The 16,031-nt window shown below is 41.0% G+C and overlaps 3 protein-coding genes across 3 annotated transcripts in view; 2 read left to right on the forward strand and 1 right to left on the reverse strand.

The window, feature by feature from the left end:
- The first annotated feature begins 275 nt into the window (after nt 1–275).
- Nucleotides 276–4,790, forward strand: LOC135481023 (lysosomal proton-coupled steroid conjugate and bile acid symporter SLC46A3-like). Its single transcript, XM_064760953.1, has 4 exons — nt 276–1,404; nt 2,110–2,193; nt 3,201–3,357; nt 4,365–4,790. Exons 1-4 carry the CDS (start codon nt 276–278, stop codon nt 4,480–4,482), a joined length of 1,488 nt encoding a protein of 495 aa, XP_064617023.1. The 3' UTR covers nt 4,483–4,790.
- A 2,885-nt stretch (nt 4,791–7,675) lies between these two features.
- LOC135480233 (vesicle-trafficking protein SEC22b-like) lies at nt 7,676–14,856 on the reverse strand. The gene is made up of 5 exons (XM_064760011.1): nt 14,714–14,856; nt 14,284–14,399; nt 12,934–13,094; nt 11,678–11,824; nt 7,676–10,414 (listed from the first exon to the last, which is right to left on the reverse strand). Exons 1-5 carry the CDS (start codon nt 14,786–14,788, stop codon nt 10,260–10,262), a joined length of 654 nt encoding a protein of 217 aa, XP_064616081.1. The 5' UTR covers nt 14,789–14,856; the 3' UTR covers nt 7,676–10,259.
- Nucleotides 14,857–15,170: 314 nt separating this feature from the next.
- LOC135480100 (protein transport protein Sec16A-like) overlaps nt 15,171–16,031 on the forward strand; it is a 40,730-nt gene continuing 39,869 nt past the window's right edge. Inside the window, 1 exon segment of the mRNA XM_064759856.1 lies at nt 15,171–15,474. The gene's annotated coding sequence lies outside the window, so the exon portion shown is untranslated.

Consider the following 16,031-nt stretch of genomic DNA (forward strand, 5'->3'; position numbering starts at 1 on the left):
AGAAAGTTTCACTTATACGACGGTAGCCATCATCGTGATGTGAGGAAATGGGGCAAAGCCCGGGGGAATTTCAAGATCAGATTTTGTAGTATTTTCGTGTTCATTTTAATGCATATGTACTTTTCAGAAAGGTGAACGGCTCTCTTGTCTGCAGTGATCTGGCAATAACTTGACAGGCACCATTGACCCTCACGTCGTCATAAACAAAGGGACCTTCACTCAAGCTGTAAAGAGAGTGAGTGCTTGGGGTTTAACGCCAAGCTGTAAAGAGAAGGATGGAGAAGCCTGTGGAAGTCCCGTGTGGACCGTCCGAGCCGCAGGAAAACCGTCCTCATCTTGGCTGGAGGGTGCACTTCCTGGAGCTGGTTGTCATCAGCTATTTCATTGGTTATGTGCTCAATTTCATGATGAGTGTTCAGTTTGTTTACGCAAGACTGGAATCCAATCTTCTGAGAGAGGGAAACGTCACCCTGAACGGGACAGTCAAAAATAGTCACTGTGTCGCCACCATCGGAAACGACAGCGGTGCCCAGATTGTCGCCCGTGCGCAGAACATGGCCTCGTCTTGGCAGCTCTACCTTAGCCTGGTTGGGGGAATCCCCTCGGTGTTCGCCACGATTTTGTTAGGATCCTTATCCGATAGGATCGGCCGTAAAGTTCTTCTCCTTTTACCGGCTGTTGGTGCCGCTATTCGATCCGCAACATACTGCGCGGTAAGCTACTGGGGACTACCGTTGTATTGTTTGTTGATAGTACATGGTATCGAAGGATGCACTGGAAGCTTCGTGGCGACGCTCTTAGCGTCCTTCGCGTACACATCCGACATTACTGCTCGCGGGAAAAAGCGCTCTTTGCAGATCACAATCATGGAGAGCATGCTAGGCATTGCTCTGGGAATTTCCAACTTAACCTTGGGATTCATGATTAAAGAATGGGGTTACACCGTACCGAACATTCCCGCTTTGGTAATGAATATCTCCGCAGGATTGGTCACCGTGTTTCTTTTACCGGAAACGAGGAAATCTGGTCCCTACAGCAAATCCCCATCCTTGGGAAAAGCATTCTACAGGGTGTTCCACTTCTACTTCTCAACCAAGAACGGTAATCCTCGGGACTGCTATCTGATTTCTATCGCTACATTCGCGATGGCGTCTTTGGCGTTCGTTGGTGCTAGCGGTGTGGAAACCTTGTACGTGTTAAACGAACCCTTTTGTTGGAACTCCGTTCAGATTGGATACTTTGCTACGACAAGGGCACTTTGTCAGGCCTTCGCAGCAGTCCTCATTGTCAAGCTCCTTCAATTCTGCCTGTCAGATGTGGGAATTGCTCTTGTTTCGGGAGCATGCAAAGTTGCATCGCTCCTCCTAGAAGGATTCGCCACGAAAGATGCCTACATGTATGTTGGTAAGTTGATGTCGAAGATTGCATGTAGAAACCGTGGTAAAAAATTCAAAACAGTTTAAACTAAAATATAATTAAAGACGTATAGCATAGAGAGTAAATCCCAAGCACCGACCACAGGGTAATAGCTGGCACATGATCACACGTAACCCGGTGAAATACGGCCTCTTGTCAGTTAATATCAGTCAGGGGTTTATTCTACTTTTTCATATAAATACATAAAGAGTAGTAATTTACACGCCCCCAACACCATGGCTTTAGTAGAATTATGTAAAATTATTAAATGTCACAGGTCTAGAATTACTCAAAATGGTGTGGTGCCATCATATACAATCATACAATCACATTAAAGCCAAACTTTGAGATTCAACTCTCAGGCTTATTCTTTGTATTCATGGGTTTAAAACTTTTTAAAAACTTTTTTAAAAGGATTTTAAAACTTTGACCTAAGTTAAAAATCGCCAAAATTCTTCAGGGCTTTGCCGTAGTGGCTAGTTTCCCCTGGCCCTCCTGTTTCAACCACCTGCATGACCGCCATTCTAAAACTGAAAAGTGGTTATTGAGTATGACAGTACGGATTGTACCAATGTGCCTACATCTGGATTGTTTTGGGCATTTGTCATGTAAAGGTGGACATTTTGTGTAGTCATTCATCCACTATAAGAGTAAAGCGCTAACATGGTTCGTGCATAACAATATAATTTTCAGTGGCAGTGATCGGGATGTCTGGCATAGCAGTATTGGCAATGATTCGGTCGATTATGTCGAAGATGACACCAAAGGACAAGTTAGGTAAGTTTTGTCGACCAATTGCATTCTCGCGAGAACACCTGTAGACGAGAATTAGACAGCCTTTGTACATAGAACGAGCCATTCGCGCATGAGTATTCGCCAAAAATTTTTGAAAGTCGCGAATAAAAATTCACAACCCTGTCTTCAAAGTACCCTTGAAAATTTCACGTGGAACACAAGGGAACTATATATCAGCGAATGAGAATGAATGTGATTTAGACGAACGGTAAATACAAAAGACCCGATCCTAAATGACCCAATGGTTGCACGTGATAGAGCGACCTTATACCGGTTGACAACAAATCCGACGGCAACAAAATGCAGTATGTATCTTACAGCTGATATCTCAGCATAAGCTAGACGAAGGCAGCAGAATTAGGTCTATTTTCAAATGTTTTATCAACCTCATGACAAAAGTGTTGTTTCTTCTTCTTGGAAGAACGATCCCGGAACCCCTCTCTCTGCTTCAATTTAAGCAAAATTTAAAAAAAATAAATTCCGATTTGAGCAGTTATTTACGACCCCCTATTTGCTGAACATTGGAACTAAGCATCAAGACGTTGGCATCCGTATGCATTCATCCACGCTTTCGACAAAAGTTTTGACATATCTCTTTAAGAGCAGTCGTTTCCTTCACTCGTTATCCTAATTGTTTTCGTACACAGCGAATATTAAATTTCCCTGCTAAAAATTAGAAGTTGGCTTCTCATCAGCAAATCCATTCTTCAACAATGAGTTCGAAGATTTGAATCAAGCTCTCAATGCTTCAGCTAAGGCTTAAAAGTCAGAAGGTTTGTCAGATGATTGGTGCAGCTAGGGCGGTGGCTTCCCCGACAGAATAAACTTGCCTGACCTCGTACACTTGTCAGTGGAAACGGCATGGCCTTAAATATCGATGAAATGAAAACACTACCAAACCACATAAATCAGTCAAGTGTCTATACCGGTAACCAAAGAGGTGTTGATCAGTTTTTTTCAGTTCCACTTTCACTTTCGCTATATTGCAGGGGCGGTGTTTGCCAGTATCGCGTCAGTGGAGGCAGTCACTAACATGACTGCTAGTATAGCATTTGTGGCGATATATCAAGAGACCCTAACTTTCTACGACGGCACTGTGTTTTTCTGTATGGCGTTCGTCGTCAGCGTCAGTATGGTTCTTTATCTGTAAGTATTAGCAGGACGTCTACATGCATGTATGCTGTGTTTATCAGTACCGGATGGAACTTCAGGCTCATTCCTCGTCTCTAATCTTTTAGGGTTTTCAGGGCTTGTACTTCAAAACGAAAGTGTTAATCGTAATGAATTGAAACGTAACACATGCTTTCATCCAGACAACACATCATGTTCGTGTTCCGAGCCAGTGCGACGATTTTAGACAAATATGGTGGCTTTCGGTTTTCCTGGTTTCTTGACATTTCTTGACTGTTCATCATATTGGACTGAAATTGGGTACACATAGCTTCACCATGTGAGTTACACATGAAATTCGAGGTTTCCGGCCATTTCATCTATTTTCATCCGCTTTGCAGGACTTTGAACGAAACGTTTGGGAATAACCGAGAAAAGTAATTTTTTTGAAAATATAAGCTCGAATTTTGGTTTTCAGCAAGATTATCGCCGATCTTGTTCTAATGTTGACTGGTGTTTTAGCCATTCGAATCTAAGATGACATTATTGTATGCGAAAAAGACCTACTTCAAGGAGTGCTTGTTTGATTAAAAAGTACTGGAAGGTTTTTACAGGACGAAAATCCGTGGTGAAACACCACGCTTGGCCAAATGCATGGCGAACTCTTGACTAATCGCTCAGTCCTTAAATGGCGAAAGCCCCACCTTGGTGAAGGGTCTGGCAGTCGCAGCAGGACAGTGCTTTGAACCGTCCGTGCCAGTAAAGTGTTCTTACTGTATAAACTATTAATGTCGTTTTGTGAAAACACGTGATTCAATAGTGGGACATCGTATTTGTTGAAAATCTCTTCGACATAAAACCAAAACCGACCTAGCAGTTGTTGGACTCGATCCTGGTTACCAGTTATGCTCGTATCATTTCACATTGATAGATTCTTTAGGTGAAAACAACAGTATTGCCTATGGCGTTGTTTTACCATTTTATGTAGGATCCGTTTGTGTGGTTTAATTCCGTTGTTTGTAATGTCCTTTTTCTCTTAATAGGATTCTTCATTACAAGTTGAAACGGCGGGAGGCGGCCCTGATGCAAGTACAGCAGGCCGTAATAGTCAACGAGGAGCGCAAACCTCTGCTAGGGAATCGGGAAACCGGCGGCTACTAACGGGACACGTCCACCTACTAACAGGATACGTCCAGATACTAACGGGAAACGTCCAGATACTTACATGAAACGTCCAGATACTAACGTGAAGCGTCCGGATACTAACGGCTTGCGTCCAGATACCCACGACAATCGTTCGGGTACTAACAAGCCACCCTGGATATGACTAATAACAGCGACAGACCCCCAGTTAATGAAACAAGACCGGCTACCAGCAGAAAACGTCCGGCTACTAACGCAAAGCGGCCGGTTACTAGCTGGAAACATCCGGCTGCAAACAGGAAACGTCCGGTAATGATTTCTAACGTGAATTGCCCGGCCAATAGCCCGATACGTCCGCCTACAAACGGAACACCCTCAGGTACTAATGGAAAATGTGGAGTGCTGCTAACAGGACCCTACCGGGTATTAACGGGAAACGCCAGGCTAGTAACGAAACAAGTCTGGTTAAGGTTACTAACGGAAGAAGCCCTGCTCCTAACGAGAAACATCCGGCTACTAAAGGACTCTTGCGGATACTAACGGAAGACTCTCGGCTGCGGCTACTAGGCTTATAACGGAACGAGTCCGGCTGCCAACAGGAAACAACCGGGACATATTTCGGAAATTCGTCTTCTGACACACAACAAACGAGACTACACCTGAGACACTACCGGCCACAAAATGGGTGGGTGTTCAGGACTCTTCCAGCCACTAGAGGGACCTCTACCCGAGACACGACTGGCTACAAAACGGACAACTGTCAAGCTTCTCCCAGCCACTAGAGGGACCTCTACCCGTGAAACTTTCGGCTACAAAATACACGACTGTCCAAGACCTCTACTCAGGACAGGTCCGGCTACAAATGGGACGATTGTTCGGAGATCTCCCAGCCACGAGAGGGACCTCTGCCCTAGACAGGCCCGGTTACAGATGGGACCACTGTCTTTGGACACTTCCAGCTTTTGCAAGGACCTCTACTCGAAAGACGCCATGCCTATGCACCAAATGTCACACCCAGTATACAAGAGGGTGAACATTTGAGAAGCTGCTTCAGGCGATTTTGTGATTAGTAGCACCACTCAAAAACCACATTCATGAATTGTACAGGTCTATACAGATCCTGGCTCTGTTCGTTCAACATTATACCATATGTGTGGTGGACACCTTTTAGTCAATTGACCGATATTATTTTCGTGTTTGTATGTAAGACGCCATGTCTTGCGCGTGCTACTCGTCTTGCTTTTTCATATTGCCCTGTGAAAATGTTGCCAATGTATACTTCGTGTGTGTACTAAGACTATACATGCACTTTAGAGCGGTGCTGCTGGCTGAAGTTTAGCATAATCTTTGCGACCGCGTGATACTGAGCTGGGACATTTCTGCTTTGTACCGTGAGGTATATGTAACTGCATAATGCCGTGCTGTGAAAGTTTCGCTGTGTAGAAATTAATTGTCACTTCATTCTTGTCAGTCACGCTTATAATTGTGACAGTTCTGTATTTATTTATTTATTTGATTGGTGCTTTACGCCGTACTCAGGAATATTTCACTTATACGACGGCGGCCAGCATTATGGTGGGTGGAAACCGGGCAGAGACCGGGGAAACCCACGACCATCCGCAGGTTGCTGAAAGACCTTCCCACATACGTCCGTCCTGTATAAAAAACGCGGTGACATAATATATCTATGGGTTACGTGACATAAAGCTCACACACAAGTTCCATTGAAGATCTTCTATATTACTCTAGTATACTGAACGAAGCAAATTTATTTATTTATTTGATTGGTATTTTACGCAGTAATCAAGAATATTTTTCTCTTATAACGACGGCCACCTGCATTCTGGTGGCAGAACACCAGGCTATGACGCTACACTTGGCCAAAGAGCCCCAGAGCAAGTTGGTAAAGCATCGAAATATGTATTGTAACCATATTTAGGTTTGTTATTTTTTGTTGATAAAAAATACAATGTGCATGTACTCGTAGTTTCTGCATCAGTATAATGAAGTGAATGTTGACCTCGTAGTAATATTCTTACGTTCCAAAATGGAAATTTTCCTTCTGAGGTGTAATTTCTGTAAAATTGCCACACATCTGTGATCATTGTAATGTTTTATATACCAGCGGGCTTTGTCGCTTATGGATAGGCCAATGTCCACGTTCTTCACAGACGCAGCGACTGCTTGGCTGTGCTGTAGTGATATAGCTAGAGATGATAACACTGTATAGTATAGAATATTTCAGTGCCATGGAAGACGAAAACTACAGTGCCTAGATTAAACCACATGCCAAAGTCTCTCACCAAAATCTGACACAGATTTTTCACCCGGGAGAGCAATTTTATTTATTATTTATTTATTTGTTTACAGAGATACACACCATAGGGGTGAAATGGTGTTCACCTAAATATCGGCATGCGCAAGAGCTTAAGACGCGACAAAGCTGCTATTACGCAGTTGGTCCAAGGCGCTGGTGGTTATATGATTTTACGACTGACCAGCGCACACCTGACTCCAGTTCATTTCTTTAGCATACACGTGCGCTTAGAATCCGACGCAACAGTCGGCTTTGGTGCATTGTGTCACGTGTATGTCGCGCTTAACGTAAGAATGTGCAAATGGTCATGCTCCAATGACCGATTATTTTCACCAAGGCCCAGTCAGTGGTGACAGGGGAATCTACAGATCCCCTGCATGTCTAAGGCCGGTTTTAAATCCGCACCTCGTGAGTCTAAGGGATTGAAAGCTACGCACGTCCACTCAAGGTGTAATTATATGCCTTAATGTTTGAAGATAAATGACAGATCCCTGCTGCCAATCAAAACAGTCAGGTCCACTGGAACCGACAGTCAAAATACATCAGTCAAGAGCGGGTCAAGCCTTACATTTAACGTTAATTCTTTGAGATCTGTTTTACGCCTTTCTGGAAAATATTTCACTTATAAGACGGCCGCCGCCGGCCAGCATTATGGTGGGCGGAAACTGGGTAGAGGCTGGGGGAAACACACAACCATCAAAGTTTGCTGACAGACCTTCTCACCTACGGCTGGAGATGAAGCCAGCAAGAGCTGACCTTAAACTGACAGCGACGCATTGCTGGTCTCCCTGAGTGGTTGCTGAGACACCATATTAACCACTCCGTCACGGAGGCCCCAGTGTGATATAAATGTCAAAACAGTTAAGTAACATAAAACCACAGATGTATACCATAAATGAGCGTATATTTCTCAGACATGTACATCTTAACAGAAACACTGGGATTGCCAACAATAAAAATATGTGATTATATAGTGCAGAACAAAGAGCATTTTATGATGTGAAAGAAAATTAGCGTGAACACCTACAGAATACATGCAGAATTGCATGACATAATGGAGGCAAGCTGCTTTGTATTTACTAAATCATGTGACATTTTGAAGTCGAAAATACCTTAATTATTACATATATGCAGTAGAGATATTTTATCAACCTCAACATATCAATGTAGAGAAAAAAATTATCCTATGGTCCACTTTCACGGAAGTGAAAGCAAAAATCTATCTGCAGTACTTTGAATGGGTTCGTACAATATTCATTAACTTCCAAGTCGGTCAATGCAGTACTGCATCAATTTCCAACCTTTCCAATGCTATATTCTACATGGATCAATCTCCAAGGGGTTAACTTACAGGAAAAGACCTCCAAAAACAGAAGTAGGCATCGCCTAATAGACCACTTAAAACTATGTGTAAATATACTTTTATTTATTTATTTTTAGATTTTTGTGAAGAGAGATAAAGGCATTCAAACATTTGAATTCTCAGGTGGGCTTTATGGAGTTTAGGAACTCTGACGTCACAGGAAATTTATCCAACTCTAATCATGACCCTGTGTGATGAAATGACTCTTTTTACCCATGACTAAAAGACTACTGAAATGATGTTCACAAAAAATTTCTTGTGGTCAAATTCAGGAAAAAATGTGATGTCATATCAGAGTTCCTAGATACCGCCAGTATGGCTCATAAAGCCCACTATAGAATTGTAATACTTGAATGCCTGTCAACACTATTCAAAAAATCTAAAAAAAAAAAAAAAATGAAAGTATGCATGTTTTTCAGTTGTCTGTGTGATGAACCTTACTTCATATGTTAGCTTTCTTTTACTTTTCATGCAACAATCTCTGAAAGGGGTAAATACAACCTCATGTATTGACCTCAAAAGAAGTTAACACGAGAGTCTACTAACCTCCAAATGTTTTAATGCAAACGTCTATTAACTTCGAAAGGGATAAATACAACAATATATTAACTTCCTAAGTTAATGCAACAGTCTATTAACCCCAAAGGAATTAGTGTGATTATTTGTTAATCTCCAAAGGGGTTAATATATCAGTCTATTAACCTCCAAAGGTGTTAATGCAACAATCTAATAACCTCCAAAGGGTTTCTGCAATAATCTATCAACCTCTGAAGGGGACCATGCAATGTTCCATCAACCTCTTTTATTAGGGGCCAATACAATAATCTATCAACCTTCAAAGCAGTTACAGCAAATAAGTACCGACCTCTTCCAGGATTTAATGGACTCTAGCATTAATACATCTGCAGGTTAATAGACTCTAGCATTAACACATCTGTAGGTTAATAGACTCTGGCATTAACACATCTGCAGGTTAATAAAATGATGTACAATGATTTGTAGAAATACACAATCAAGGAGATTGATAAATTAATCTACCAACCATCAAACGAACAAAATGACTAATCTATCAACCCCTACTAGTAATGTGTCTACTTCAACCTAAAACCTAGTAAGCAGAATGAAAGCAGACGAAGCGGTTTGGACGCCACAATCAAGAATTTTACATCAAACTTTGATAGTACATGTTAACATATATACAAAACACATGTCAAACATTTAGATACACACATCACACATCATAAATACTGTATATTTATACAAATTTGAGAACAAGTCCTGCAGAGCAAATCTGGTAATGTTCCAGCCGCCATGCAACTACTGCAAGCTTGAGAATGATCTGTTGTCAATTCCAAGTCATTTAGGACTGAAGTCAAACTTTTAAAAAATGTAAATATTTAATAGTAAATGACCTCAAACTGTGCCTACAAAATTGCTTTTTTATGATCAAAAAAGATCACAAAATATTACTTTTGACATTTGGTGCAGAAACCTATATTTTTCCAGTAGTTTGAATATCATGTCACCCTCTAGACAACCCTCAAAACACAATACTTTCAGCACAGAATAACATACAAATGCCGCTGTATGCCTCAGTCTGTACAGCAACAGGAAGAAGTTTGGCTTTCTGTGTGACATCAACACTTCTATTCTTCCATTTATGCCATTGAAACAGTCGTGTAGAAGGAGTTACATACAATGTTTTAGGGAGACTAGATATGCTGGATGACCCCTAATAGACAGTCTTATGGTGGATGACCCCTAATAGACAGTCCATTAGTACTGAAAGAGTGTTGCCAAAAGGTGTAATGTGCTGCAACCCTTATAAAAGGGAGGCAACTCTTGCATTCAACTGTAAACCTTTGCATGTTAAATTCAAGATGACACAACAAAGAGCAAAACACTTATCTACATAGCCTGGCAGATTGCAAGCAGCTGAATTAAGTGAGTGTCTGTCCATACCGAAAAAAAAACTTCGTATGTTTCAACAGATTTGTGTGACATTTTGATGCGTCACAGTAATGAGCTTCTGCGATTGGTTCATCGCCAGATCCAACCATCCGATGAGAATGCCTGGAGAATACAAGACCAGTTTCTTTGAAATGTGCCACAACTTCAGATCCACCAAAACCTCAAAAACAGCAATACGATGACGACGACAATTATAACAGCAGCTACTTTGGCGTACGATGAGCGCAAGTTCAAATATTTGGCATCTTTTCTGTACTTCTGTGACAGTGATGACAGATTACTGGCTTTTGTGTCCAATGCTGGAATAGAAAAAAACATAACGTATTGGTCACATTACATTGTTTTCTTAGTCTATTTATGTACATGTGTTTAAAAACAAACAAAGGAATTCTTTTCTTACACTTCACTGTGAAGTAGGCTACTACATCCCATCTAAGGTTTGCTCGGTAAAAATCCACTTTCACAAGTACCTGAAGGCGGTAAAATGGTACTTCTGATGTAAACAGATAAAAATAGTTAATCAACCGTCCCCCAAAAAAAGTCTAAAAGTTACCATATCAGTAGGCAGAATCAATCAGAAATCAGGAAAAATGTGTCACTTGAAAAAAGCTAAATGTTAGGTGAAATATAAGTTTATATAGGGAAATTGACGAGCCAGTATCTCGCCCATAGGACACGCCCGTAGCAGACTTCCCTATACTCCAATATTATTTACCTACAATGTGCAATATATTACTTCTTTATTTGATTGGTGCCTAGTGCCACACGATTGTCCACCTGCAATTTAATTGGTTTGGAGCCTATTGGCTGCAGCTAATCCAAGGCTTAAGCAGAACAAGTCAGAGCCCTAAGATGTATTTATCTGACTGGTCTTTTACGCTATACATAAGACTATTTCACTTATACAACAGTGGCCAGCATTATGTTGGGTGGAAGCTGAGCAGAGCCTGAGAAAAAACACATGGCCATCCACCGGTTGCTGACAGACCTTACAAGGTAAAGTTGGAAACGGAGAACCCTAAGAGGGTCAAAGTACTCATGTAATCTGTGGATATTGTAAACAGTCAAATTTGGAACTGCGAATCCACTGTGAACTGCACTCCACAGAAAATCTGTTGTCTCATTAAAAGCTAGCCTGGTTTGTGCTGTATTTACAGGAATGATAAATTGACTCACTGCTGGAGTTTGAAGTTATACCCAAAAACATTTCATGGTTGAAGTGAACAGAAGTCTGTGGAATAAACCACTGTCCTTTTCCCAGCCACTGATACACTTTCCTACACATGGATTTCTAAGCCCAGGGCCAGCCCAATGTGTAAATGCATAAAATATTTTTTATATTGATGGGCAAGTGATCTGCAACAAGCTTCAAGCAAGACAACCCAAGAGGTCTTGGGAACACTGCTGACCATTTAACAGCAAAAAAGGCTCTTTGAGTAAAGTGGGGACACGGACTCAGGGTGAATTAGTCTAAGATATTAAAAAAGCAAGGCCAGTAACCAGGACTTGACCATATACTGTATTTAGCTGTGAATCATTAGGGTGCACCTGAGTCACATTACCTGAAATGGCCTCCCCTCTCTGTAAGACATCGTTTATATTCTGGACCATAATCCTCTGTACATCTTGGAGTTCTGTGTTTATATTGTTTAAGTTTTTACGTGCTCGTGAATCTATGTATGTCTTTCTGGCTTTCTGCATATAGGTATCTGAAACAAAAACATACACATATGTGTAACTGATACGGGGATCAGGAATTGGCACATGTGCTGTCAGTTTCATACACATGTGTATTGACAAAGTTTTTGCATCTGTCCACTACATACATGTACAGGTACTCACACTTGAATGTATGTAAGCGATACCATACTATTTAAAACTGTTTCAAAATTTGACTACTATTTATTTCATCTGAGTTTCATCCTCTGCTCAAGAATATTTCGCTCATACGACAGCAGCTAGCAATATGGTGGGAAGAAACTGATCAGAGCCAAGGGTGAAACCCATTGTCCCACATACTATGACCAGAGAGGACAACAGCATCAGCTGGACTTGAACTCACAGACTGTATTGGTGAGAGGCTCATGGGCCAGTGCTGCGCTAGCTGTTTATCAACTCAGCCATGGAGGCCCCAGTCTTATTTAATTCTACATGTACATGTACAATGCAAAGGCAACACATTACAATCACACTTCAAAGCTAAGTGAAAATTGGCTTTTAAAATATTGTCCTCACACATGCACGTGTACATGTAAATAGCACAAAGGTTTTGTATATAAACATTACAAAAAGAGCACCTGTACCTACACTCTGTACATGTAAGCACCTACAGTAGTTCAAGCTCTTCACACGTTTGCAACATGTTTATTCAAGCCTATTCTGAAGACCTGGCAATGAACACACTGATAAAATTATACTTTTTGGGAAGCAAGTTTTGTCTCCAAAATCAAATTAAAAATGTGCATAAATTGCTCCGAAAGTTGCTTTGTTATATGTGAATAGCTTGAGGAATTAGGGTAGTAAATGTTAGCTACATGCACCACACATGTAAATTAAAAAGGCTTTGAGTACAAGTAACTATAGCCACAGTTTTGTTATCATTGTTTTTTTTTCTTCCAACATTTGTTTTACCAAACTGGGTAACACTAAAAACACAACAACAACCACATGTACATGTATTCTACCAAATGGAGAATCTTGGACACCTGTCTAGCCCGCATTCAATCCCATGGTGCATAGCACCTACAATAGGCGAAGGTATTGCTCTACAGTGTACATGTAGGTTTATTTATTTATTTATTTTTTTTTTATTGCTTACCAAATTCAATGAAACTGTAAGGTCTTGACACAGTGTCTAACCTCTTGCCGTACTGAGAGGTGAACTCCTGCTGGAGGTCTTCCAGGTAAGAATAGGCTAAACGTTTGGAGAAGGACTTTTCACATAAGACTAAGAAACACACACCCCTTTCTATGATATAACTGCAACAAAGGCAAAAATATGCATATATGACAGTTTTTCTATACAAGGCTAAGAAACATACACACCTCTTCATATTATCATAAATGCAACACTTAAACTGCCAAGAACATGACATGTTTGGTCATTTGTGCATTTGTCTCTGAACACAAATAACTTTATCTGTGCATTGTGTAGTCTTTAAGATAAATTAAAAATAATAAGCTGACAAAAAAGTATCTGAAATCCAATGACTTGTGCAGAGACATTTTTTTTTAATGTAAAAATTTACATGTACGTAAAAATTAGTCAATGGTTAAAATGGTTAACAAATTTACATAAATTGTTCTTCAGTATCTCTATTAACATAATTAAGGGAGTCTACTATGCTGGGATAGCTTAAAATACTATTTCAACTCAGAAGAACAAATGTGCCTACACTGTGTGTTGCCATAGCACTGCAGGGGTCAGCTGGGATAATGGTCCTGTATTATGATTTTTATTTTTGATTGTTGTTTTACGCCGTACTCAAGAATATTTCACTTACACGACGGCGATCAGCATGATGGTGGGTGGAAACCGGGCAGAACCCCGGGGGAAATCCACGACCATCCGCAGGTTGCTGACAGACCTTCCCACGTACGGCTGGAGAGGAAGCCAGCATAGGCTGGTCTTGAACTCACAGCGACCGCATTGGTGAGAGGCTTCTGGGTCACTACGCTGCGCTAGCGCACTAACTGACTGAGCCACGGAGGCCCCCCTGTGTTATGAAGCTTTGTACTTTGCCTATTGACCATTTGGTAAGCAGTCTTAAGAACTGATTTACACATGTATTTACTGTGTATATTGAACGGAACCTACAAAACGAAACCGCAGAAATGCTCAAATTTGATCTTATTGATGACATATAAATACACCAGGTCAGTGCTTGTTATACATGTAATGTATTTCCAAACCTTTCTGGCAGGAAGCAAGTTTTTCTGCTTCCAATACTGTCGATTTTCATCCGAGTGAGTGAGTGAGTGAGTACAGACGCTCTACCAACTGTGCTATCGGGGCCGGTGATTTTCATCCGAGGTGTAGGTGAAGTGAACCTGCTTGGTATGTTAGTACATTGTTAAATCAGATGCCAGCTTCACTTGTGGAATTACATTGCTACTACTACTACTACCTAGGGCTATGGCATTAGAGACTTTTAACATGAATACTTACTGGAAAATGTAAGGGCCACTCTCCAGGCTACATCTTGCGGGAGGTTGGGGATCTCCTGATATCTTTCGGAAGAGCTGTTTTGCTTGATTTTGGTAATCTATCAAATTGCGCCCAGACTGAAAAAAGAAAAGAAGTAAAAAAAAAGAAATAAATAAATAAAAAAAAAAAAAAAAGAAATTAATATAACAGATCTTAGTTCAGCTTCCAGTGATAAAAGAAGAGGTAAATGGAGATACAGGCTAACAGTTCAACATTAGTAAATAGCACTAATGACTTTGCCACTGTACTTGCACGACATATATTTACATGTACGTGTACCTTGCAGTCAACATGAAAATGAAACTTAATAACAGTCGTGACTGTGAAGTGCGATTTGACATGAACTGTTGAACTTCGATACTTTACTGCGATAAAACACACGCAGGGCTACCTGTTCGTCTTCTTGCATTGAGGCGGCTAGCGGCAGGCCATCTGCCACACGGGCAATCATCGTCATCATCACCATCTTGCAAGTTTCGTGTACCTTCAGCTAAAAACGTCCATGAAATATATACGTATGCACCGATCACTTCACCTCAGATCCAACTGTTGAGGTTGACGTGGCTTTAAACTGCGCACAACCGGAACCGGTACAACAGCTTGTGACATCCGGTTCGTAGTAAACAACAACATGCTTCACATTTAAACATATTTCACGAATTTAAGGATAAGAAAGACGTGTGTTTTGGTAACACTCGTATGAATTTAGAAATGTTCCCAGTTTGTGGCAATTTTGACGCGCTTTAAACCGTAAAATAAGAATTTAGACAGATATTTACTGATCCTGAAACTTTTCGTATTCACTCGTCATTTGTGCGCATGTGCGTCACGTAGCAGACATGGCGGACAAGGATGCTCAGATGTCAACATTAATCGTCTGTTTGCAGTTTTGTCTTGGTTGAAAAATAACACCTCATTGTGGTGAATCGATGCGTTGCTAGTTGTACATTCACCCTACCAACTACAGACGAAGCTGTTAAAGTTAATTGTGATACAAACCCCGAGGGGTATAGATATCTCCGTGTAATTGTTTTCCCTGTCATTGACCAAGTGCTGGCATCTCCACTGACTCTTCTACCAGGTGTTTGATTTTATGTCTTCATGATACGGGAATATAGCATCAGATTGTGCTCACAGTAGCTTGATTGTCAGGTAAGGCATTCATGTACATGTTTAATTGGGTGACATGATATATTTAATTAGTGCTACACGTACACGTAGCAATACCGTGCATCATCCCGTGCCGTACCGTGCATCAAGCATGTCAGACGGTAACCCCGAGAGATTCCAACTCCTTTTCTAATACTGGCCAAGCGTCGTATAAGTCTACACGCTTACAATGTTAATTTTGTACTCGATGAAACTCCATACTGATTGTCTTTGTTATCGAACGAGTCTCGCACAAATAAAAGACAACAATCTAACTCCAGGTGTCTAGGCCAGTGTAAGAAAAGAGGTTGGAATCTTTCGGGGCTGGTCATACAGCGGGGTAACGGGCAGAAAGACTCCAACTTTTTTCCATATGCTGGCCTAGTGTTGTTGTAGTCTCAATGCTTATAAATAATGTAATGCTGAATTAGTACCCAGCAAAGTAGCCCCATTAGACTCCAACTTCTTTTCTTATACTGGCCCAGCGTTGTTTAAGTTTTAACGCTTACTGTGTTAATTTTGTACTCAATCAAGGTCTTGGTTGATATTCTTAGTTATTG

The sequence above is a fragment of the Liolophura sinensis genome, chromosome 13 (assembly GCF_032854445.1).
Source record: "Liolophura sinensis isolate JHLJ2023 chromosome 13, CUHK_Ljap_v2, whole genome shotgun sequence".
NCBI lineage: Eukaryota > Metazoa > Mollusca > Polyplacophora > Chitonida > Chitonidae > Liolophura > Liolophura sinensis.